Source organism: Camarhynchus parvulus, unplaced genomic scaffold (genome assembly GCF_901933205.1).
Source record: "Camarhynchus parvulus unplaced genomic scaffold, STF_HiC, whole genome shotgun sequence".
Classification (NCBI taxonomy): Eukaryota; Metazoa; Chordata; class Aves; order Passeriformes; family Thraupidae; genus Camarhynchus; species Camarhynchus parvulus.
Window position 1 is genome coordinate 16,171 of NW_022148089.1, and position 25,881 is coordinate 42,051.

A 25,881-nucleotide genomic window follows, 5' to 3' on the forward strand; every position below is an offset into this window, starting at 1 on the left:
TGTCCGGGCCGGAGGAGCGCGATGCCGGCGGCGGCCCCGCCGCTCCCTCCGCTCCTTCCGCGGCCGCTCCCGGCCCCGCAGCCGCGGCCGCTTTGGGAGGAGGCGAAAGCGGCGGCGCGGAAGAAGCGGCGGCGGCGGCGGCGCTGCTGTTGGAGGCGGGCGCCGATCCCGACGCGCCGCCCAAGAAGCGGCTGAGGGCGGCCGGGAGCGGCGGCGGCGGCGCGGAGGGGGCGGCGGGCAGCGTGAAGCTGGAGGAGCGCCTCTACTCCGTGCTCTGCTGCACCGTGTGCCTCGACCTGCCCAAGGCTTCCGTCTACCAGGTCCGGGGACGCTTTGGGGACAGGGGGACGGCGGTGGGGACAGGGGGACAGCGGTGGGGAGGCGGTGGGGACAGGGGGACAGCGGTGGGGACAGGGGGACAGCGGTGGGGACAGGGGGGACAGCGGTGGGGACAGGGGGACAGCGGTGGGGACGGGGGGACAGTGGTGGGGACAGGGGGGACAGGCGGATGGGGACAGGGGGGCGGAGGGATGGGGACGGGGGGACAGTGATGGGGACGGGGGGACAGTGGGGGTGGCACCGGGAGGGGTCGTGAGGGGATCGGGGACAGGGATGCCCCTTTGGGGACACGGGGACACGGCTTTGGGGACAGGGACACCCCCTTGGGGACAGGGACACCCCTTGGGGACACGGGGACACCCTTTGGGGACACGGGGACACCCGCTGGGGACAGGGACACCCCTTGGGGACAGGGACACCCCCTTGGGGACAGGAACACCCCTTGGGGACACGGGGACACCCTCAGGGGACAGGGACACCCCTTGGGGACATGGGGACACCCTTTGGGGACAGGGACACCCCTTGGGGACATGGGGACAACCTGTGGTGGCCCTGTCCCCCCCTCCGGTGGCCCTGTCACCCCCCTGGTGGCACTGCCACCCTCTTGTGGCGCTGCCACCCCCTTGTGGCATTGTCACACCCCCTTGTGGCATTGTCACACCCCTCGTGGTGGCCCTGTCACCTCCCTGGTGGCCCTGTCACTGATCTGGTGGCCCTGTCCCCCCCCGGTGACACTGTGTCCCCCAGTGGCACTGTCCCCCCCCCGTGGCCCTGTCACCCCCTGGTGGCCCTGTCACCCCCTTGGTGGCCCTGTCACCTCCCTGGTGGCTCTGTCCCCCCCTTGGGGACAGCTGGTGTCACCTCCAGGGGTTTTTGTCACCCCCTGTCCCTTCACGGCTCACTGAGGGCCACCAACGTCACCTCAGGGCCACCAAAACCGTCCCAGGGTGTCCCTGTCCCCTCCTGGGCCACCAAACCCCACCAGGGGCCACCAAGGCCTGGGGCCACCAAAGCCCCCCCAGGTGCCACCAAGGGCTCCTTTGTCACCCTCTGGGCCACCAAAACTTTCCAGAGGCCACCAAAGTGTCCCAGGGGCCACCAAAGTGTCCCAGGGTGTCTCTGTCCCCTCATGGGCCACCAAAGTTCTCTCATGGGCCACCAAACCCCACCAGGGCCACCAAACTGTCCTTGGGGCCACCAAAGCCCCCCAAGGTGTCCCTGTCCCCTCCTGGGCCACCAAAGACCCCCAGATGCCACCAAGGGCTCCTTTGTCACCCCCTGGGCCAGCAAACCCTTCCAGAGGCCACCAAAGTGTCCCAGGGCCACCAAACTGTCCTTGGGGCCACCAAGGTCCCCTCAGAGTGGCCCTGTCCCCTCCTGGGCTGCCAAAGCCCCCCCAGATGCCACCAAGGGCTCCTTTGTCACCCCCTGGGCCACCAAACCCTTCCAGAGGCCACCAAAGCCGCTCAGGGTGTCTCTGTCTCCTCCTGGGCCACCAAAGCCCCCCAGGGGCCACCAAGCCCCCAAGGTGTCCCTGTCCCCTCCTGGGCCACCAACCCCCTCCAGGGCCACCAAAGCTGCCCCAGGGGCCACCAAACTTCCTCAGGGCCACCAAAGTCTCCTCATGGTGGCCATGTCCCCTCATGGGCCACCAAAGTTCCATCAGGGCCACCAGACCCCACCAGGGGCCACCAAACCTTCCCAGGGGCCACCAAAGTCCCCTCAGGGGCCACCAAAGTGTCCCTGTGGCCACCAAGGTCCCCTCAGGGTGTCCCTGTCCCCTCCTGGACCACCAACCCCCTCAAGGCCACCAACCCCCTCCAGGGGCCACCAAGGCCTGGGGCCACCAAAGGCTCCCCTGGGCCACCAAGGGCTCCTTTGTCACCCCCTGGGCCACCAAACCCCCCCAGGGCCACCAAAGTGTCCCAGGGGCCACCAAACTTCCTCAGGGCCACCAAAGTCTCCTCATGGTGGCCGTGTTCTCTCATGGGCCACCAAAGTTCCCTCAGGGCCACCAAACTGTCCCTGGGCCACCAAAGTCCCCTCAGGGCCACCAAACTGTCCCTGGGGCCACCAAGGTCCCCTCAGAGTGGCCCTGTCCCCTCCTGGGCCACCAAAGCCCCCCCCAGATGCCACCAAGGGCTCCTTTGTCACCCCCTGGGCCACCAAACCCTTCCAGAGGCCACCAAAGTGTCCCAGGGGCCACCAAAGTGTCCCAGGGTGTCTCTGTTCCCTCATGGGCCACCAAAGTTCTCTCATGGGCCACCAAACCCCACCAGGGGCCACCAAAGTCCCTCAGGGCCACCAAAAATGTCCCAGGGTGTCCCTGTCCCCTCCTCGGCAACTGAGGGCTCCTTTGTCACCCCCTGGGCCACCAAACCCTTCCAGAAGCCACCAAAGTGTCCCTGGGCCACCAACCCCCCCCCAGGGCCACCAAAGTGTCCCAGGGGCCACCAAGGTCCCCTCTGGGTGTCTCTGTCTCCTCCTGGGCCACCAAAGTCCCCCCAGGGCCACCAAACTGCCCCTGGGACCACCAAAGCCCCCCCAGAGGCCACCAAACTGTCCGCAGGGCCACCAAGGTCCCCTCATGGTGTCCCTGTCCCCTCCTGGGCCACCAAAGCCCACCAGGGCCACCAAAGTCCCTCAGGGTGTCCCTGTCCCCTCATGGGCCACCAAGGAGTCCCAGGGGCCACCAAACCTCTCCTTTGTCCCCTCCTGGGCCACCAAAGCCCCCCCGAGTCCCTTTATGGGCCACTGAATCTCCTCCAGGGGCCACCAAAGTCCCCCCAGGGGCCACCAAACCATCCCAAGGTGTCCCTGTCCCTTCCTGGGCCACCAAAGTGCCCTCATGGCCACCAAGGCCTGGGGCCACCAAAGGCCCCCTGGTGCCACCAAGGGCTCCTTTGTCACCCCCTGGGCCACCAAACCCTTCCAGGGCCACCAAACTGTCCCAGGGCCACCAAAGTCCCCTCAGGGCCACCAAAAATGTCCCAGAGTGTCCCTGTCCCCTCCTGGGCCACCAACCGCCCCCAGGTGCCACCAAACCATCCTCGGGGCCACCAAACTGTCCCTGGGGCCCCCAATGTCCCCTCCTGGGCCACCAAACCCCCCAGGGCCACCAAAGCTGCCCCAGGGGCCACCAAACTTCCTCAGGGCCACCAAAGTCCCCTCATGGTGGCCTTGTCCCCTCATGGGCCACCAAAGTTCCATCAGGGCCACCAGACCCCACCAGGTGCCACCAAAGTCCCCTCAGGGGCCACCAAAGTGTCCCTGTGGCCACCAAGGTCCCCTCAGGGTGTCCCTGTCCCCTCCTGGACCACCAACCCCCTCAAGGCCACCAACCCCCTCCAGGGGCCACCAAGGCCTGGGGCCACCAAAGGCTCCCCTGGGCCACCAAGGCTTGTCACCCCTGGGCACCAAACCCCCAGGGCCACCAAAGTGTCCCAGGGGCCACCAAACTTCCTCAGGGCCACCAAAGTCTCCTCATGGTGGCCGTGTTCTCTCATGGGCCACCAAAGTTCTCTCATGGGCCACCAAAGTGTCCCAGGGGCCACCAAAGCTGCCCCAAGGCCACCAAAGTCCCCTCAGGGTCACCAAAACCATCCCAGAATGTCCCTGTCCCCTCCTGGGCCACCAACCCCCTCCAGGGCCACCAAAATGTCCCAGGGGCCACCAAAGTCCCCTCATGGTGGCCCTGTCCCTCCTGGGCCACCAAAGCCCACCAGGGCCACCAAAGTCCCCTCAGGGGCCACCAAAGTGTCCCTGGGGCCACCAAAGTCCCCTCAGGGTGTCCCTGTCCCCTCCTGGGCCACCAAAGCCCCTCAGGGCCACCAACCCCCTCCAGGGGCCACCAAGGCCTGGGGCCACCAAAGCCCCCCCAGGGGCCACCAAGACCCCAAGGTGTCCCTGTCCCCTCCAGGGCCACCAAAGTGTCCCTGGGGCCACCAAGGTCCCCTCAGGGTGGCGCTGTCCCCTCATGGGCCACCAAAGTCCCCTCAGGGCCACCAAGGGCTCCTTTGTCACCCCCTGGGCCACCAAACCCTTCCAGGAGCCACCAAAGTGTCCCAGGGGCCACCAAAGTCCCCTCAGGGTGTCTCTGTCCCCTCATGGGCCACCAAAGTTCCCTCATGGGCCACCAAACCCCACCAGGGGCCACCAAAGTCCCTCAGGGCCACCAAAAATGTCCCAGGGTGTCCCTGTCCCCTCCTCGGCCACCGAGGGCTCCTTTGTCACCCCCTGGGCCACCAAACCCTTCCAGAAGCCACCAAAGTGTCCCTGGGGCCACCAAGGTCCCCTCCGGGTGTCTCTGTCTCCTCCTGGGCCACCAAAGCCCACCAGGGCCACCAAACTGTCCCTGGGACCACCAAAGCCCCCCCAGAGGCCACCAAACTGTCCGCAGGGCCACCAAGGTCCCCTCATGGTGGCCCTGTCCCCTCCTGGGCCACCAAACCCCACCAGGGCCACCAAAGTCCCTCAGGGTGTCCCTGTCCCCTCATGGGCCACCAAGGAGTCCCAGGGGCCACCAAACCTCTCCTTTGTCCCCTCCTGGGCCACCAAAGCCCCCCAGGGCCACCAAAATCTCCTCGGGGCCACCAAAAATGTCCCAGGGTGTCCCTGTCCCCTCATGGGCCACCAAAGTGCCCTCATGGCCACCAAGGCCTGGGGCCACCAAAGGCTCCCCTGGGCCACCAAGGGCTCCTTTGTCACCCCCTGGGCCACCAAACCCTTCCAGGGCCACCAAAGTGTCCCAGGGGCCACCAAAGTCGCTCAGGGTGTCTCTGTCCCCTCCTGGGCCACCAAAGTTCTCTCATGGGCCACCAAACCCCACCAGGGGCCACCAAACCCTCCTGGGGGCCACCAAACTGTCCCTGGGGCCACCAAAGTCCCCCCAGGGGCCACCAAACCATCCCAAAGTGTCCCTGTCCCCTCCTGGGCCACCAAACCCCCCCAGGGGCCACCAAGGGCTCCTTTGTCACCCCCTGGGCCACCAAACCCTTCCAAGGCCACCAAAGTCCCCTCAGGGCCACCAAAACCATCCCAGAATGTCCCTGTCCCCTCCTGGGCCACCAAACCCCACCAGGGGCCACCAAAGCTGCCCCAGGGCCGCCAAAGTGTCCCAGGTGCCACCAAGGTCCCCTCAGGGCCACCAAACTGTCCCTGGGGCCACCAAGGTCCCCCGGGCCACCAAACCGTACCCAGGGGCCACCAAAGCTCCCCCAGAGCCACCAAAGTGTCCCTGGGGCCACCAAGGTCCCCTCAGGGCCACCAAACTGTCCCTGGGGCCACCAAGGTCCCCCGAGGGCCACCAAAGTGTCCCAGGGGCCACCAAGGTCCCCCCAGGGCCACCAAAGTGCCCCAGGGGCCACCAAAGTCCCCTCAGGGTGGCCCTGTCCCCTCCAGGGCCACCAAAGTCCCCCCAGATGCCACCAAGGGCTCCTTTGTCACCCCCTGGGCCAGCAAGGCAGGCACGGAGCGGTTAATGAACGCCGGGGTTAATTAAATCCGGGTTAATTGGTGCCAGGGTGGGGTCTGTGGAAGTGGTGTTGAGCGATTGATCAATGAATTGGTGAATTGATTGATGAATTGGTTGGTTAGTGAATTGGTGAATTGATTGGTTATTGAATGGTGAATTGTGAGTTGTAGATAGTATGTATGTGTGATGGGGTTGGTGAATTGTTGGTTAGTGAATTGATGAATTGATTGATGAATTGCTGGTTATTGAATTGGTGAATGAATTGATGAATTATTATAATTATTTTATTGATTGTGAATTGTATTAATTATAATGATTGAGATGTGAAATTTGGTTATAATTTGAAGATTGAAATGTTGTATTGATATTGATTTTGTTAATTGTGTATTGAATTGATTGGTTATTGAATTGATGAATTGCTGGTTATTGAATTGATGAATGAATTGATGAATGATTGATAATTGTTGTTATTGAAATAATAATTGATAATTATGATATTTTGATTGATGAATTGATTGATGAATTGATTGATGAATTGATTGGTTATTGAATTGGTGATGAATGGATGAATTGATTGGTGAATTGATTGGTTATTGAATTGATTGGTTATTGAATTGATTGAATTGAATTGGATTGAATTGATATGAATGGTTATGATTGTGAATGATTGATTGATGAATTGATTGCTTATTGAATTGATGAATTGATTGATGAATTGGTTGATGAATTGATTGCTTATTGAATTGATGAATTGATTGATATTGTTAATTATTGATGAATTGATTGATGAATTGATTAGTTGTTGAATTGATGAATGAATGGATGAATTGATTGATGAATTGGTTGGTTATTGAATTGATGAATTGATGAATTGGTTGATGAATGATTGGTTATTAATTGATGAATGAATTGATGGATTCAGGGATTCATTGATGAAATAATTGTGGGCTTAATTAAATCTGGGGTTAATGCCAGGATGGGATCCAATAAATTAATTATTGATTGATTAATTAATCGACTAATTAATTGATTACTTCAGGGTTTCATTGATAGAATAATTAAATCTGGGATTAATTATATCTGGGGTTAATTAATACCAGCATTGTATCCAATTAACTGATTACTTGAGTGATTAATTGATTGATTAAGTGATTCATTAATTAAATAATTCATTGATTAATTCAGATATGGATTGATCGATTGATTGATTAATTTCAGGAATAATTAAGTCTGCGGCTAATTAATGCCAGAATAGGATCCAATTAATTAGTTATTGATTGATTAATTGATTGATTGATTAATTCAGGGATTGATTGAGGAATTAATTCTGGGATTAATTAAATCTGGGCTTAATTAATTTCAGGATGGGATCCAATGAATTGATTGATTGATTGATTGTTTAATTGAGAAATTAATTGATTAATTGGTGGAATGATTGATTAATTCAGGGATGGATTGATTGAGGAATTAAGTTTGGAATTAATTAAATCTGAGGTTAATTTATGCCAGGATGGGATGCAATGAATTGATGAATTGATTGATTATTTAATTGAGAAATTAATTGATTAATTTATTGATTAATTCAGGGATGGATGGATGGATGGATTGATTAATTCTGGGATTAATTAAATCTGGGGTTAATTATTGCCAGGATGGGATCCAATGAATTGGGTGTTGATTGATTATTTAATTGAATAATTAATTGATTGATTAATCGATTAATTAATTGATTACTTAATTCTGGGATTAATTAAATCTGGGATTCAGTAATGTCGGATGGAATCTAATTAATTAGTTATTGATTGATTATTTAACTGGTTAATTAATTAATTAATTTGGGGATTGATTGATTGATTAATTCTGGGATTAATTAAATCTGGGGTTAATTAATGCCAGGATGGGATCCAATGAATTAGGTATTGATTGATTAATTAATTGATTAATTGTTTGATTAATTCAAGGATTGATTGAGTAATTAATTCTGGGGTTAATTAAATCTGGCATTAATTAATGCCAAGATGGGATCCAATAAATAGGTGATTGATTGATTAATTAATTGATTAATTGGCTGATAAATTGATTGATTAATTGATTGGTTATTTAATTGATGAATTAATTGATTAATTCAGGGATGGATGGATTGATTGATTGATTAATTATTGTTAGTTTCTGGGATTAATAATGGGTTAATTAACACCAGGATGGGATCAAATGTTATTTGTTGTGAAGTGGGGACTAATTGCAGGATGGGAATCAATTAACTAATCAATTAATTGATTAATTGATTGATTATTTAATTGTTTAATTAATTGATTAATTCTGGGTTTAATTAAATCTGGGGCTAATAAATGCCAGGATGGGCTCCAATGAATTAATTATTGATTGATTAATTAATAGATTAATTCATTGTTTAATTGATTGAATAATTGATTGATTATTAGTTTATTAACTGATTTATTAACTAAATCTGGTACTAATTTAATGTGAGATTAATTAATCCAAGAATCAGATCGAATTACCTGATTAATTGATTAATTAGTTGATTAAATTTGGAATATTCAGGATAAATAATTGGGGGAAAATGAGGAAAAATTTGGAATATTTTGGATAATTAATATGGAAAAATGTTAATAAATAATGGGGGAAAATGAGGAAAAATGGGAATATTGGGGATAATTAATAGGGGAAATTATTAATTAATAAATGGGGAAAATGAGGAAAAATTTGGACTATTGGGGATAATTAATAGGGGATATTGTTGACTAATAAATGGGAAAAATGAGGAAAAATTTGGAATATTTGGGATAATTAATAGGGGAAATTATTGATAAATAAATGGGAGAGGAATTGGAATTGATAAATAAAATGAAAAATTTGATATTGGGATAATAGAGGGTTAAAAGCAAGAATGAGGAAAAATTTGGAATATTAGGGATAATTAATGGGGGAAAATATTGATAAATAAGGGAGGAAAAAATTGATAATAATATAGAAATGGAATATTTGGATAAATAATGGAGAAAATTATTGATAAATAAATGGGGAAAATGAGGAAAAATTTGGAATATTTGAGATAATTAATAGGGAAAAATGTTAGTAAATAATGGGGGAAAATGAGGAAAAATTTGGAATATTTGGGATAATTAATAGGGGGAATTATTGATAAATAAATGGGAAAAATGAGGAAAAATTGGGAATATTAAGGATAAATAATTGGGGAAAATATTGATAAATAAATGGAGAAAATGAGGCAAAATTGGGAATATTTGGAATAAATAATGGGGGAAAAGATTGATAAATAAGCGAGGAAAATGAGGGAAAATTGGGAATATTAAGGATAAATAATGGGGAAAATATTGATAAATAATGGGGGAAAATGAGGAAAAAATTGGAATATTTGGGATAATTAATAGGAGAAATATTGATAATTAAGGGAGGAAAAAATTTGGAATATTTGAGATAATTAATAGGGAAAAATGTTAATAAATAATGGGGGAAAATGAGGAAAAATTTGGAATATTTGGGATAAATAATGGGGGAAAATATTGATAAATAATGGGGGAAAATGAGGAAAAATTTGGAATATTTGAGATAATTAATAGGGAAAAATGTTAATAAATAATGGGGGAAAATGAGGAAAAATTTGGAATATTTGGGATAATTAATAGGGGAAATTATTGATAAATAAAGTGGGAAAATGAGGAAAAATTTGGACTATTGGGGATAATTAATAGGGGATATTGTTGACTAATAAATGGGAAAAATGAGGAAAAAATTGGAATATTTGGGATAATTAATAGGGGAAATTATTGATAAATAAATAGCAAGAATGAGGAAAAATTTGGAATATTAGGGATAATTAATGGGGGAAAATATTGATAAATAAGGGAGGAAAAAATTGGAATATTTTGGATAATTAATAGGGAAAATTAGTAATAAATAAATGGGGGAAATGAGGAAAAAAAGGTGGAAAATGAGGATAAATCAAGTGGAAAAATGAGAATAAATAAGTTGTAAAAATGAGGATAAATTGGGAGTTTTCGGGAAAAATAATAAGGACCAATAATAAGATTATTCAGGGAAAATTAGAGCTAATTGCCAGAATAAATTAACCCTTGAAGCGCCAGAATGGAGCTTTTTTATGGGGATTTTTGAGTTCCACCATCACCACCAGCACCCCGTGCCTCAGTTTCCCTCCCACCAACCCAAGCACAAATTCCAACGGCACCAAATCCCCAAAAATTCCAATTTTTTTTTTTTTGTATTTCCCAGCGCAGCAATGGGAAATTCCAATGAAAATTGGGAATCAATGGGGAATTCCAATGGGGAATTGGGATCAATGGGAAATTCCAATGGGGAATTGGGGATCAGTGGGGAATTGGGAATCAATGGGGAATTGGGAATCAATGGGGAATCAATGGGGAATCAATGGGGAATTCCAATGGGGAACTGGGAATCAATGGGGGAATAATGGGAATTCAATGGGGAACTGGGAATCAATGGGGAATTGGGAATCAATGGGGAATTGGGAATCAATGGGGAATTCCAATGGGAAAATGGGAATCAATGGGGAATTCCAATGGGGAATTGGGAATCAATGGGGAATCAATGGGGAATTGGGAATCAATGGGAAATTCCATTGGGAAACTGGAAGTCAATGGGGAGAAATAATGGGGGAAAATGAGGAAAAATTGGGAATATTTGGGATCAATAATGGGGGAAAATATTGATAAATAAAGGTGGGAAAATGAGGAATTAAATGGTAAAAATTAGGGTTAAAAAAAGAGGAAGAAAATGGAATTAAAATGGGAATTTAAATGGAAAAATAAGAATAAAAAATGGGAAAAAATTGAAATTAAAAAGGTGGGAAAATAGGAAATTGGGATGTAAAAATAACACTAAAAATGCGGGGAATTCCCAATTTTTTTGTGTCCCCACCCAGTGCACCAACGGGCACCTGATGTGCCCCGGGTGTTTGATCCACCGGCTGGGAAATGGGAAGGGATGGGGATCAATGGGAAATTCCAATGGGAAAATAAATGGGAATCAATGGGGAATTGCAGAGGGGAACTGGGAATCAATGGGGAATTCAATGGGGAACTGGGAATCAATGGGGAATTGGGAATCAATGGGGAATTCCAGTGGGGAATTGGGAATCAATGGGGAATCAATGGGGAAATTCCAATGGGAATCAATGGGGAATTGGGAATCAATGGGGAATTGGGAATCAATGGGGAATTCCAATGGGGAATTCCAATGGGGAATTGGGAATCAATGGGGAATTCCAATGGGGAACTAGGGGAATCAATGGGGAATCAATGGGGAATTGGGAATCAATGGGGAATTCCAATGGGGAATCCCAATGGGGAATCAATGGGGAATTCCAATGGAAAATGGGAATCAATGGGGAATTCCAATGGGGAATTGGGAATCAATGGGGAATCAATGGGGAATTGGGAATCAATGGGGAATTCCAATGGGGAATTGGGAATCAATGGGAAATTCCAATGGGGAATTGGGGATCAATGGGGAGAAATAATGGGGAAAATGAGGAAAAATTGGGAATATTTGGGATAAATATTGGTGGAAAATATTGATAAATAAAGGTGAGAAAATGAGGAATTAAATGGTAAAAATAAGAATTAAAAAAGCAGAAGAAAATGGAATTAAAATGGCAAATTAAATGGAAAAATAAGAATAAAAAATGGGAAAAAATTGAAATTAAAAAGGTGGGAAAATAGGAAATTGGGATGTAAAAATAACACTGAAAATGCGGAAATTCCCAATTTTTTTGTGTCCCCACCCAGTGCACCAACGGGCACCTGATGTGCGCCGGGTGTTTCATCCACCTGCTGGCCGACTCGCGGCTCAAGGAGGAGCAGGCCACGTGTCCCAACTGCCGCTGCGAGATCTCCAAGAGCCTCTGCTGCCGCAACCTGGCCGTGGAGAAGGCGGTCAGCGGAAGCTGCGGCCGAGATATGGGGCATTCCTGCCAGTTCCCCCTCCCTGCGGTCGGGGAACGGGAAGGAGGGGAGTGCCAGGACAGGTCATTTGTTGGGAATTTTTGGGAGTTTTTTGGGGGGGATTTTTTGAGGTGTTTTGGGGTTTGGAGGTGGTTGTTGGATTAGCGGTGGTTTTTGGTGGTTTCGGGGTGGTTTTTGGTGGTTTTGGGATGGTGGGACACCTCAAAGTTCTTGAGATCTTTCTTGGAGCATCACCTGAGGAAGTGTCAGGATGGGTGAGGGAATTTTGGGAATTTTTTGGGGTTTCGAGGTGGTTTTGGGATGGTTTTGGTGGTTTTGGGGTGGTGGGACACCTGAAAGTTCTTGAGATCTTTCTTGGAGCACCACCAGAAACAGTGTGAGGATAGGTAAAGGATTTTTGGGATTTTTGGGGGATTTTTTGAGGTGTTTTGGGGTTTCGAGGTGGTTTTTGGTGGTTTCGGGGTGGTTTTTGGTGGTTTTGGATGGTGGGACACCTCAAAGTTCTGGAGATCTTCCTTGGAGCACCACCAGAAACAGTGTGAGGACAGGTGAAGGATTTTTAGGATTTTTTGGGGAATTTTTGTGAATTTATTGGAGATTTTTGGGGGTTTTGAGGTGGTTTTTGATGGTTTTGGGATGGTGGGACCCCTCAAAGTTCTTGAGATCTTTCTTGGAGCATCACCTGAAGAAGTGTCAGGATGGGTGAGGGAATATTGGGAATTTTTTGGAAATATTTTGGGAATTTTGGGAATGTTTTGGGGTTTCGAGGTGGTTTTGGGATGGTTTTTGGTGGCTTTGGGGTGGTGGGACACCTCAAAGTTCTTGAGATCTTTTTTAGAGTAGCACCAGAAGGATGTGAGGGATTTTTTTGGGATTTTTTGGGGTTTTTTTTTTGCAAATTTCTTGGAGATTTTTGGTGGTTTTGGGGTGGTTTTTGGTGGTTTTGGGGTGGTGGGACACCTCAAAGTTCTTGAGATCTTGAAACACCACCAGAAGGAGATGTGGTGTGACAGGAGAAGGACTTTTATACTTTTTTGGGATTTTTTGGGGGATTTTTTTGGTGGATTCGCGGGTTTCGGGGTGGTTTTTGGTGGTTTTGGATGGTAGGACACCTGAAAGTTCTTGAGATCTTTCTTGGAGCATCACCTGAAGAAGTGTCAGGATGGGTGAGGGAATATTGGGAATTTCTTGGGAAATTTTGGGAATTTTTGGGGTTTTTTTTGTGTTTTGGGATGGTTTTTGGTGGTTTTGGGGTGGTGGGACACCTCAAAGTTCTTGAGATCTTTCTTAGAGCACCATCAGAAACGGAGTGTGAGGACGGGTGAAGGATTTTTGGGAACTTTTGGGGATTTTTTTGGGGATTCTTTAGGATTTTTTGGGGATTTTTTTGATTTTGGGGTGCTTTTTGGTGGCTTTTGGATGGTGAGACACCTCAAAGTTTTTGAGATCTTCCTTGGAGCCCCATCAGGAGGTTGTCGGGGATTTTTTGGGGATTTTTTGAGAATTTTTGGGGATTTTTTTGAGATATTTTGGGGTTTCGAGGTGGCTTGGGGTGGTTTTTGGTGGTTTTGGGGTGGTTTTTGGTGGTTTTGGGGTGGTGGGACACCTCAAAGTTCTTGAGATCTTTATTAGATCAGCATCAGGAGTGTGAGGACAGGTGAGAGATGCAAAAGGAATTTCTGGGAATTTTTTTGCAATTTTGGGGGATTTTTTGGGGATTTTTGGTGGTACTGGGGTGATTTTTGGCCGTTTCGGGATGGTGGGACACCTCAAAGTTCTTGAGATCTTTCTTGGAGCACCACCAGAAACAGTGTGAGGACAGGTGAAGGATTTTTGGGAACTTTTGGGGATTTTTTTGGGGATTCTTTAGGATTTTTTGGCGATTTTTTTGGATTTTGGGGTGCTTTTTGGTGGCTTTTGGATGGTGGGACACCAGAAAGTTCTCGAGATCTTTCTCAGAGCAGCACCAGTAGGATTTGAGGGCAGGTGAAGGATGGAAAAGGAATTCTTGGGAATTTTTTGAGATCTTTTGGAGTTCTGGGATGGTTTTTTGGTGGTTTTGGGAATTTTTGGGTGGTTTTGGGATGGTGGGACACCAAAAAGTTCTTGAGATCGTTGGAACGCCACCAGAAGGAGGAGCGCCAGGACACGTGGGGGATTTTGGGAACATTTTTGGGATTTTTTTGGAGGATTTTTTGGTGGTTTTGGGGTGGTTTTTGGTGGCTTTGGGGATGGTGGGACACCTCAAAGTTCTTGAGATCTTCCTTGGAGCACCACCACAAGGAGTGTGAGGACAGGTGAAGGTTGGAGAAGAAATTTATGGGAATTTTTGGAGATCTTTTGGGGTTTCAGGGTAGTTTGGGCTGGTCTTGTGGTGGTTTGGAGGTGGTTTTTGGTGGTTTTGGGGTGGTGGGACACCTCAACGTTCTGGAGATCTTTGGAATGCCATCGGAAGGTGTGGCGTGGTAGAAAATGGACTTTGGGGGATTTTTGGAGATTTTTGGGGGTTCTGGGCAGTTTTTAGTGGTTTTGGGGCGTTTTTTGGTGGCTTTGGGATGGTGGGACACCTCAAAGTTCTTGAGATCTTTCTTGGAGCACCATCAGAAGGAGTGCCAAGGTAGGTGAAAGATTTTTGGGCATTTTAAGGGATTTTTTGGTGCTTTTGGGGCAGTTTTTGGTGGTTTCAAGTTCATTTTTGGTCTTTTTGGGATGGTGGGACACCTCAAAGTTCTTGAGATCTTCCTTGGAGCACCACCAGAAGCAGTGTGGGGACAGCTGAGGATTTTTAGGAATTGATGGGATTTTTTAGGGTTCTGGGGCATTTTAATCCCAAATTTCCCAAGAATCCCAGCAATTTTCCCAAATTTCCCGTTTTTTCCCCAAAATTTCCACTCTTAATTTTCCACTTTCCCACCAAATTTTCATTCCTTATTTTCTATTTCTCTCCCAAATTTCCCACTCGGATTTTCCGTTTTTATCCCAAATTTCCCACTCTGATTTTCCACTTTCCCTCCAAATTTTCATTCATAATTTTCCATGTCTCTCCCAAATTTCCCACTCTTAATTTTCCATTTTTATCCCAAATTTTCACTCTTAATTTTCCAATTTTTATCCCAAATTCCCCACTCTGGTTTTCCATTTTCCTTCCAAATTTTCATTCATAATTTTCCATTTCTCTCTTAAATTTCCCACGCTGATTTTCGGTTTTTTATCCCAAATTTCTCACTTGGATTTTCCCACATTCATCCCAAATTTCCCATTTTTTCCCCCAAAATTTCCACTCTTAATTTTCCACTTTCCCTCCAAATTTTCACTCTTCATTTTCCATTTTTCTCCCAAATTCCCCACTTGGATTTTCCATTTTTATTCAGAATTTTCACTTCAATTTTCCAATTTTTATCTCCAATTCCCCACTCTGATTTCCCATTTCTCTCCCAAATTTCCTCTCTTGATTTTCCACTTTCCCTCCAAATTTTCATTCATAATTTTCCATTTCTCTCCCAAATTTCCCACTCTGATTTTCCATTTTTATTCCAAATTTTCACTCTTAATTTTCCAATTTTTATCCCAAATTCCCCACTCTGATTTTCCGTTTTCCCTCCAAATTTCCATTCATAATTTTCCATTTTTCTCCCAAATTTCCCACGCTGATTTTTGGTTTTTTATCCCAAATTTCTCACTTGGATTTTCCCACATTCATCCCAAATTTCCCATTTTTTCCCCCAAAATTTCCACTCTTAATTTTCCACTTTCCCTCCAAATTTTCGCTCTTCATTTTCCATTTCTCTCCCAAATTCCCCACTCCGATTTTCCATTTTTATCCCAAATTTCCCACTCTGATTTTCCACTTTCCCTCCAAATTTTTATTTGTAATTTTCCATTTCTCTCCCAAATTTCCCACTCTGATTTCCCACATTCATCCCAAATTTTCCAGCCTCGTTTTTCCATTTTTATCCCAAATTCCCCACTGTGATTTTCCATTTTCCCTCCAAATTTCCATTCATAATTTCCCCTTTCTCCCCCAAATTCCCCACTCCGATTTCCCATTTTCCCCCCAAATTTCCGTTTCTCCCCAAATTCCCCCTCCCGCTCTCCCCTGCTCCTCCCAGATTTCCCGGACGCCTACCCAACGTTCCCAAAAATCCCCGAACATTTGGGATTTCCCCAAATTCCCGTTTTTTCCCCATTTCCAGGCTGCTCTCGGTGCGCGAGGCCGGGCGCTCCCAAATCCCCTCTGCCATTCTCCAACTTTATCCCAAATTCTCCCTTTGGTCCCCAAATTCCCCACTTGCATTTTCCACTTTTATCCCAAATACCCCCAAAAAATTCCCAAATTTTCCATTTCTCTCCCAGATTTCCCACGCTGATTTTCGGTTTTTTATCCCAAATTTCTCACTCGGATTTTCCCACATTCATCCCAAATTTCCCATTTTTTTCCCCAAAATTTCCACTCTTAATTTTCCCTTTCCCTCCAAATTTTCATTCATAATTTTCCATTTCTCTCCCAAATTTCCCGCTCCAATTTTCCATTTTTATTCCAATTTTCACTTCAATTTTCCAATTTTTATCTCAAATTCCCCACTCTGATTTCCCATTTCTCTCCCAAATTCCCCACTCTGATTTTCCATTTTTATTCCAAATTTTCACTCTTAATTTTCCATTTCTCTCCCAAATTCCCCACTCTGATTTTCCATTTTTATTCCAAATTTTCATTCATAATTTTCCATTTCTCTCCCAAATTCCCCACTCTGATTTTCCATTTTCCCTCCAAATTTTCATTCATAATTTTCCATTTCTCTTCCAAATTTTGTCTCTTAATTTTCCATTTCTTTCCCAAATTTTCATTCATAATTTTCCATTTCTCTCCCAAATTTCCCACTTGGATTTTCCGTTCTCCCTGCAAATTTTCATTCATAATTTTCCATTTTTATCCCAAATTTCCCACTTTTATTTTCCATTTCTCTCCCAAATTCCCCACTCCGATTTTCCATTTTCCCTCCAAATTTCCATTCATAATTTCCCATTTCTCTCCCAAATTCCCCACTCCAATTTCCCATTTTTCCCCCAAATTTCCCGTTTCTCCCCCAAATTCCCCGCTCCGCTCTCCCCTGCTCCTCCCAGATTTCCCCGGAACGCCACCCAACGTTCCCAAAAATCCCCGAACATTTGGGATTTTCCCCCAAATTCCCGTTTTTTCCCCATTTCCAGGCTGCTCTCGGTGCGCGAGGCCGGGCGCTCCCAAATCCCCTCTGCCATTCTCCAACTTTATCCCAAATTCTCCCTTTGGTCCCCAAATTCCCCACTTGCATTTTCCACTTTTATCCCAAATATGCCCAAAAAATTCCCAAATTTTCCATTTCTCTCCCAAATTTCCCACGCTGATTTTCGGGTTTTTATCCCAAATTTCTCACTTGGATTTTCCATCCTTATCCCAAATTTCCCATTTTCCCCCCAAAATTTCCACTCTTCATTTTCCATTTTCCCTCCAAATTTTCACTCTTCATTTTCCATTTTTCTCCCAAATTTCCCACTTGGATTTTCCATTTTTATTCCAATTTTCACTTCAATTTTCCAATTTTTATCTCAAATTCCCCACTCTGATTTCCCATTTCTCTCCCAAATTTCCTCTCTTGATTTTCCACTTTCCCTGCAAATTTTCATTCATAATTTTCCATTTCTCTCCCAAATTTCCCACTCTGATTTTCCACTTTCCCTCCAAATTTTCATTCATAATTTTCCATTTCTCTCCCAAATTTCCCACTCTGATTTTCCATTTTTATTCCAAATTTTCACTCTTAATTTTCCAATTTTTATCCCAAATTCCCCACTCTGATTTTCCGTTTTCCTTCCAAATTTTCATTCATAATTTTCCATTTCTCTCCCAAATTTCCCACGCTGATTTTCGGTTTTTTATCCCAAATTTCTGACTTGGATTTTCCCACATTCATCCCAAATTTCCCATTTTTTCCCCCAAAATTTCCACTCTTAATTTTCCACTTTCCCTCCAAATTTTCGCTCTTCATTTTCCATTTCTCTCCCAAATTTCCCACTCTGATTTTCCATTTCTCTCCCAAATTCCCCACTCTGATTTTCCATTTTCCCTCCAAATTTCCATTCATAATTTTCCATTTCTCTCCCAAATTCCCCACTCCAATTTCCCATTTTCCCCCCAAATTTCCCGTTTCTCCCCCAAATTCCCCGCTCCGCTCTCCCCTGCTCCTCCCAGATTTCCCCGGAACGCCACCCAACGTTCCCAAAAATCCCCGAACATTTGGGATTTTCCCCAAAATTCCCGTTTTTTCCCCATTTCCAGGCTGCTCTCGGTGCGCGAGGCCGGGCGCTCCCAAATCCCCTCTGCCATTCTCCAACTTTATCCCAAATTCTCCCTTTGGTCCCCAAATTCCCCACTTGCATTTTCCACTTTTATCCCAAATACTCCCAAAAAATTCCCAAATTTTCCATTTCTCTCCCAGATTTCCCACGCTGATTTTCGGGTTTTTTATCCCAAATTTCTCACTTGGATTTTCCATCCTTATCCCAAATTTCCCATTTTCCCCCCAAAATTTCCTCTCTTAATTTTCCACTTTCCCTCCAAATTTCCATTCATAATTTTCCATTTCTCTCCCAAATTTCCCACTCTGATTTTCCATTTTTATTCCAAATTTTCACTCTTAATTTTCCAATTTTTCTCCCAAATTCCCCACTCTGATTTTCCGTTTTCCCTCCAAATTTTCATTCATAATTTTCCATTTCTCTCCCAAATTTCCCACGCTGATTTTCGGTTTTTTATCCCAAATTTCTCACTCGGATTTTCCCACATTCATCCCAAATTTCCCATTTTTTCCCCAAAATTTCCTCTCTTAATTTTCCACTTTCCCTCCAAATTTTCGCTCTTCATTTTCCATTTCTCTCCCAAATTTCCCACTTGGATTTTCCATTTTTATTCCAATTTTCACTTCAATTTTCCAATTTTTATCTCAAATTCCCCACTCTGATTTCCCATTTCTCTCCCAAATTCCCCACTCTGATTTTCCATTTTTATTCCAAATTTTCACTCTTAATTTTCCATTTCTCTCCCAAATTTCCCACTCTGATTTTCCATTTTTATTCCAAATTTTCACTCTTAATTTTCCATTTCTCTTCCAAATTCCCCACTCTGATTTTCCATTTTCCCTCCAAATTTTCATTCATAATTTTCCATTTCTCTCCCAAATTCCCCACTCTGATTTTCCATTTTCCCTCCAAATTTTCATTCATAATTTTCCATTTCTCTTCCAAATTTTCTCTCTTAATTTTCCATTTCTTTCCCAAATTTTCATTCATAATTTTCCATTTCTCTCCCAAATTTCCCACTTGGATTTTCCGTTCTCCCTCCAAATTTTCATTCATAATTTTCCATTTTTATCCCAAATTTCCCACTTTTATTTTCCATTTTTATCCCAAATTCCCCACTCGGATTTTCCATTTTCCCTCCAAATTTCCATTCATAATTTTCCATTTCTCTCCCAAATTCCCCACTCCAATTTCCCATTTTTCCCCCAAATTTCCCATATCTCTCCCAAATTCCCCACTCCGATTTTCCATTTTCCCCCCAAATTTCCCGTTTCTCCCCCAAATTCCCCGCTCCGCTCTCCCCTGCTCCTCCCAGATTTCCCCGGAACGCCACCCAACGTTCCCAAAAATCCCCGAACATTTGGGATTTTCCCCAAAATTCCCGTTTTTCCCCCCGTTTTCTCTCCAGGGTGACGCAGTGCAAGTACAAGCGCATCGGGTGTCCCTGGCAGGGCCCCTTCCACGAGCTCTCGGTGCACGAGGCCGAGTGCTCCCACCCCACCAAGACGGGCAACGAGCTCATGGAGATCCTCGACGAGATGGACCAAACGCGCAAGAAGGAGATGCAGCTCTACAACAGCATCTTCAGCCTGCTCAGCTTCGAGAAGATCGGCTACACCGGTACGGAGAGCCACCAAAATTCCCCCGAATCCCCACATTTCCCGAGCTTTTCTGAAGGTTTGATGGGGTCTTCAGAAGGTTTTCTGGGGTTCTCCAAGGGTTGTCCATGGTTTTCCGAAGGTTTTATGGGGTTTTCAGAAGGTTTTATGGGGTCTTCAGAAGGTTTTCTGGGGTTCTCCAAGGGTTTTCCATGGTTTTCAGAAGGTTTTATGAGGTTCTCCAAGGTTTTCTGAAGGTTTGATGGGGTCTTCAGAAGGTTTTCTGGGGTTCTCCAAGGGTTTTCCATGGGTTTTTTTGGGTTTTATGGGGTTTTCTGGAGGTTTCTTGAGGTTTTCAGAAGGTTTCGTGGGGTTCTCCAAAAGGGTTTCCATGGTTTTCAGAAGGTTTTTTGGGGTTTTCTGAAGGTTTTATGGGGTTTTGTGAAGGTTTCTTGAGGTTTTATGGAGTTTTTATGGAGTTCTCCAGGGGTTTTCCATGGTTTTCAGAAGGTTTTATGAGGTTCTCCAAGGTTTTCTGAAGGTTTTATGGAGTTTTTATGGGGTCTTCAGAAGGTTTTCTGGGGTTCTCCAAGGGTTTTCCATGGTTTCCTGAAGGTTTTGTGAGGTTCTCCAAGGGTTTTCCACGGTTTTCAGAAGGTTTTTTTGGGTTTTCTGGAGGTTTCTTGAGGATTTATGGAGTTTTTATGGGGTTCTCCAAGGGTTTCCAATGGTTCTCTAAAAGTTTTCTGTGGTTTTCAGAAAGTCTTTTTAGGATTTATGAAGGTTTTATGGGGTTCTCCAAGGGTTTTCCATGGTTTTCAGGAGGTTTTATGGGGTTCTCCAAGGGTTTTCCACGGTTTTCAGAAGGTTTTTTTGGGTTTTCTGGAGGTTTCTTGAGGTTTTCTGAAGGTTTTATGGGGTTCTCCAAGGGTTTCCAATGGTTCTCTAAAGGTTTTGTGGGGTTTTGTGACGGTTTCTTGAGGTTTTATGGAGTTTTTATGGGGTTCTCCAAGGGTTTTCCATGGTTTTCAGAAGGTTTTATGGGGTTCTCCAAGGGTTTTCCATGGTTTTCAGAAGGCTTTTTGGGATTTTCTGAAGTTTTTATGGCATTTTCAGGAGTTTTTATGGGGTTTCCAAGGATTTTCCAGGCTTTCCTGAAGTTTTTCCAGGTTTTTTTTGGTTTTCCTGAACGTTTTCCCAATTCTTTTTTGTCTTCTCCAATTGTTCTTCAGGATTTCCCAAAGCTTTCTTGGACTTTTCCCAAAATTTCCTGTGCATTTCTTGGTTTTTCCAGGATTTTCTGGAATTCCCTACAAATTTTTTGGGGGGATTTTCCAACATTTTCCCAAATTTTTTCCCGAGCTCTTCCCACGGGTGAAAATCAGATTTCGGATTTCTCCTGGAATTCCAGAAGATCTGAGGCTGGAAGAAGAAATTTGGGATGGGATTGGACAACGGGGCTGCTGGGAATTTTGGGAGAAGCCAATGGGATCCTGATGAGAATTTTGGGGAATTTTGGAGGATCCTGGTGGGAATTTTGGGAATTTTGTACGATCCTGACGAATCCTTGGAGGACCTGAGGAGAATTCTGGGAATTTTGTAGGATCTGATGAGAAATTTGGGAATTTTGTAGGACAATGAGGAACCCAGTTTGGGATTCCAGGAATTTTTTAGGATCCTGGTGAATCCTTGTGGGACCTGATGAGAAATTTGGGAATTTTGGAGGATCCTGGTGAGAATTTTGGGAATTCTGTAGGATCCTGACAAATCCTTGTAGGATCCTCATGAGAAATTTGGGAATTTTGGAGGATCCTGGTGGGAATTTTGGGAATTTTGTAGGATCCTGACGAATCCTTGGAGGACCTGAGGAGAATTCTGGGAATTTTGTAGGATCTGATGAGAAATTTGGGAATTTTGTAGGACAATGGGAACCCAGTTTGGGATTCCAGAATTTTTAGGATCGGTGATTTGTGGGACCTGATGAGAAATTTGGGAATTTTGGAGGATCCTGGTGAGAATTTTGGGAATTCTGTAGGATCCTGACAAATCCTTGTAGGATCCTCATGAGAAATTTGGGAATTTTGGAGGATCCTGATGAGAATTTTGGGAATTTTGGAGGATCCTTTTTAGAATTTTGGGAATTTTATAGGATCCCGGTGAATCCTTGTAGGACCTGATGAGAAATTTGGGAATTTTGGAGGATCCTGACAAATCCTTGTAGGATCCTCATGAGAAATTTGGGAATTTTGGAGGATCCTGGTGAGAATTTTGGGAATTTTATAGGATCCTGACAAATCCTTGTAGGACCTGATGAGAATTTTGGGAATTTTGTAGGATAGTGATGAATCATTTTGGGATCCATTGATAATTTGGGGAATTTTGTGGGATAACAGTGAATTCTTCTAGGATCTGATGAGAATTTTGGGAATTCTGTAGGATCCTGGTGAATCCTTTCAGGATCCAGTGATAATTTGGGGAATTTTTTAGGGTAATGATGAATCCTTTTGGGATCTGGTAATGATCCAGGGAATTTTGTAGGATCTTGGCGAATCCTTTTTAGGATCTGATGATAATTCTGGGAATTTTTTTAGGATCCTGGTGAATCCTTGTAGGATCCATTGATAATTCGGGGAATTTTGTAGGATAACGATGAATCCTTGTAGGATCCATTGATAATTTGGGGAATTTTGTGGGATAACGATGAATCCTTGTAGGATCTGGTGATAATTTTGGGAATTTTTTAGGATCCTGAAGAATCCTTTTAGGATCCATTGATCATTCCAGGAATTTTGTAGGATCCTGGTGAAGCCACTTGGAAACTTGAGGTACTTTTGGGAATTTTGTAGGATCCTGGTGAATCCTTTCGGGATCCATTGATAATTTGGGGAATTTTTTAGGTAATGATGAATCCTTTTGGGATCTGGTAATGATCCAGGGAATTTTGTAGGATCCTGGCGAATCCTCTTTAGGATCCATTGATAATTCTGGGAATTTTTTTAGGATCCTGGTGAATCCTTGTAGGATCCATTGATAATTCGGGGAATTTTGTAGGATAACCATGAATCCTTGTAGGATCCATTGATAATTTCAGGAATTTTGTAGGATAACGATGAATCCTTGTAAGATCCATTGATAATTTGGGGAATTTTGTGGGATAATGATGAATCCTTGTAGGATCAGGTGATAATTCTGGGGATTTTTTAGGATCCTGAAGAATCCTTTTAGGATCCATTGATAATTCCAGGAATTTTGTAGGATCTTGGTGAAGCCACTTGGAAACTTGAGATAATTTGGGGAATTTTTTAGGCTCCTGAAGAATCCTTTTAGGATCCCTTGATCATTCCAGGAATTCTGTAGGATCACGGTGAGCCCTGTTAGGCTCCATTGATAATTTGGGGAATTTTGTGGGATAACGATGAATCCTTGTAGGATCCATTGATCATTCCAGGGATTTTGTAGGATCCTGGCGAATCCTTTTTGGATCGATTGATAATTTCAGGAATTTTGTAGGATAACGATGAATCCTTGTAGGATCTGGTGATAATTCTGGGAATTTTTTTAGGATCCCGGGGAATTCTTGTGGGATCCATTGATAATTCCAGGAATTTTGTAGGATCCTGGTGAATCCTTTTAGGATCCATTGATCATTCCAGGAATTTTGTAGGATCACGGTGAGCCCTGTTAGGATCCATTGATAATTTGTGGAATTCTGTAGGATAACGATGAATCCTTGTAGGATCAGGTGATAATTTTGGGAATTTTTTAGGATCCTGAAGAATCCTTTCAGGATCCGGTGATCATTCCAGGGATTTTGTAGGATCACGGTGAATCCTTTCAGGATCCATTGATAATTTGGGGAATTTTTTAGGGTAATGATGAATCCTTTTGGGATCTGGTAATGATCCAGGGAATTTTGTAGGATCTTGGCGAATCCTTTTTAGGATCTGATGATAATTCTGGGAATTTTTTTAGGATCCTGGTGAATCCTTGTAGGATCCATTGATAATTCGGGGAATTTTGTAGGATAACGATGAATCCTTGTAGGATCCATTGATAATTTGGGGAATTTTGTGGGATAACGATGAATCCTTGTAGGATCTGGTGATAATTTTGGGAATTTTTTAGGATCCTGAAGAATCCTTTTAGGATCCATTGATCATTCCAGGAATTTTGTAGGATCCTGGTGAAGCCACTTGGAAACTTGAGGTACTTTTGGGAATTTTGTAGGATCCTGGTGATGATTCCAGGATTTTTTTAGGATCCCGGAGAATTCTTGTGGGATCCATTGATAATTTCAGGAATTTTGTAGGATAACGGTGAATCCTTGTAGGATCAGGTGATAATTCTGGGAATTTTTTAGGCTCCTGAAGAATCCTTTTAGGATCCATTGATCATTCCAGGAATTTTGTAGGATCCTCATGAGTCCTTGTAGGATCCAGTGATCATTTGGAAAATTTTGTAGGATCCAGTTGAGACCTGATGATAATTCTGGGAATTTTGTAGGATCCTGGTGAATCCTTTTGGGATCCGGTGATAATTTTGGGGAATTTTGTAGGATCCTGGTGATGATTCCAGGATTTTTTGAGGATCCTGGTGAATCCTTGTAGGATCCATTGATTATTCCAGGAATTTTGTAGGATCCTTGCGAGTCCTTGTAGGATCCAGTCATCATTTGTGGAATTCTGTGGGATCACGGTGACCCCTGTTAGAATCCATTGACAATTTGTGGAATTTTAGGAGACGAAGATGAGATTCTTGTGGGATCTGACGACGGCTCCTGGAACCCTCCCAGACCCCAATGAATCCGTGGGGATCCAGTGACAATTCCTGCCTTTTTTCCCATCTGATTTTCCCCACCTTTTCCCCCCGCTTTCCGCAGAGGTGCAGTTCCGCACGTACCGCACGGACGACTCCGTCCCGCGCCTGACCGTGCTCAGCCAGGCCTGGGGCTGCGGGGGGCACTGGGATCAACCCGGGAATTCTGTAGGATCCTGGTGAATCCTTGTAGGATCCATTGATAATTCTGGGAATTTTGTGGGATAACGGTGAATTCTTGTAGGATCAGGTGATAATTCTGGGAATTTTTTTAGGATCCCAGAGAATTCTTGTGGGATCCATTGATAATTTCGGGAATTTTGTAGGATAATGATGAATCCTTGTAGGATCAGGTGATCAGGTGATAATTCTGGGGATTTTTTAGGATCCTGAAGAATCCTTTTAGGATCCATTGATCATTCCAGGAATTCTGTAGGATCACGGTGAGCCCTGTTAGGATCCATTGATAATTCTGGGAACTTTGTGGGATAACGATGAATCCTTGTAGGATCTGGTGATAATTCTGGGGATTTTTTTAGGATCCCGGAGAATTCTTGTGGGATCCATTGATGATTTCGGGAATTTTGTAGGATAATGATGAATTCTTTTAGGATCTGGTGATAATTCTGGGGATTTTTTAGGCTCCTGAAGAATCCTTTTAGGGTCCATTGATAATTCCAGGAATTTTGTAGGATCCTTGCGAGTCCTTGTGGGATCCAGTCATCATTTGTGGAGTTCTGTGGGATCACGGTGACCCCTGTTAGAATCCATTGACAATTTGTGGAATTTTGGGAGACGAAGATGAGATTCTTGTGGGATCTGATGACGGCTCCTGGAACCCTCCCAGACCCCAATGAATCCGTGGGGATCCAGTGACAATTCCTGCCTTTTTTCCCATCTGATTTTCCCCACCTTTTCCCCCCGCTTTCCGCAGAGGTGCAGTTCCGCCCGTACCGCACGGACGACTTCATCACGCGCCTGTACTACGAGACGCCGCGCCTGACCGTGCTCAACCAGACGTGGGTGCTGAAGGCGCGCGTCAACGACTCGGAGCGCAACCCCAACCTGTCCTGCAAGCGCACGCTGAGCTTCCAGCTGATCCTCAAGAGCAAGGTCAACTCCCCCATGGAGTGCTCCTTCCTCCTCCTCGAGGGGCCCTACGACGACGTCAAGATCAACCCGGTCATCTACCACTTCGTCTTCAGCAACGAGAGCAACGAGACCGACTACATGGCGCTGCCCATCGTCGACTCGGTGGAGTGCAACAAACTGCTGGCGGCCAAGAACATCAACCTGCGGCTTTTTATATTCCAGATCCAAAAATAAAACGTGACTTTTT

The 25,881-nt window shown here is 45.2% G+C and overlaps 1 protein-coding gene across 1 annotated transcript; it reads left to right on the forward strand.

The window, feature by feature from the left end:
• On the forward strand, positions 1-25,881 carry LOC115916025 (cysteine and histidine-rich protein 1-A). The gene is made up of 5 exons (XM_030969734.1): positions 1-25; positions 232-320; positions 11,620-11,858; positions 19,538-19,749; positions 25,477-25,881. The coding sequence occupies exons 1-5, from the start codon at positions 22-24 to the stop codon at positions 25,866-25,868; spliced, it is 936 nt and encodes a 311-aa protein (XP_030825594.1). The 5' UTR covers positions 1-21; the 3' UTR covers positions 25,869-25,881.

Bases quoted from the DNA above. Each gene is read 5' to 3' on its own strand.
- LOC115916025 (XM_030969734.1), top strand. The intron at 11,859-19,537 runs GTCATTTGTTGG...TTTTCTCTCCAG, and splicing joins GGAGGGGAGTGCCAGGACAG to GGTGACGCAGTGCAAGTACA. The intron at 19,750-25,476 runs GTACGGAGAGCC...CGCTTTCCGCAG, and splicing joins CGAGAAGATCGGCTACACCG to AGGTGCAGTTCCGCCCGTAC.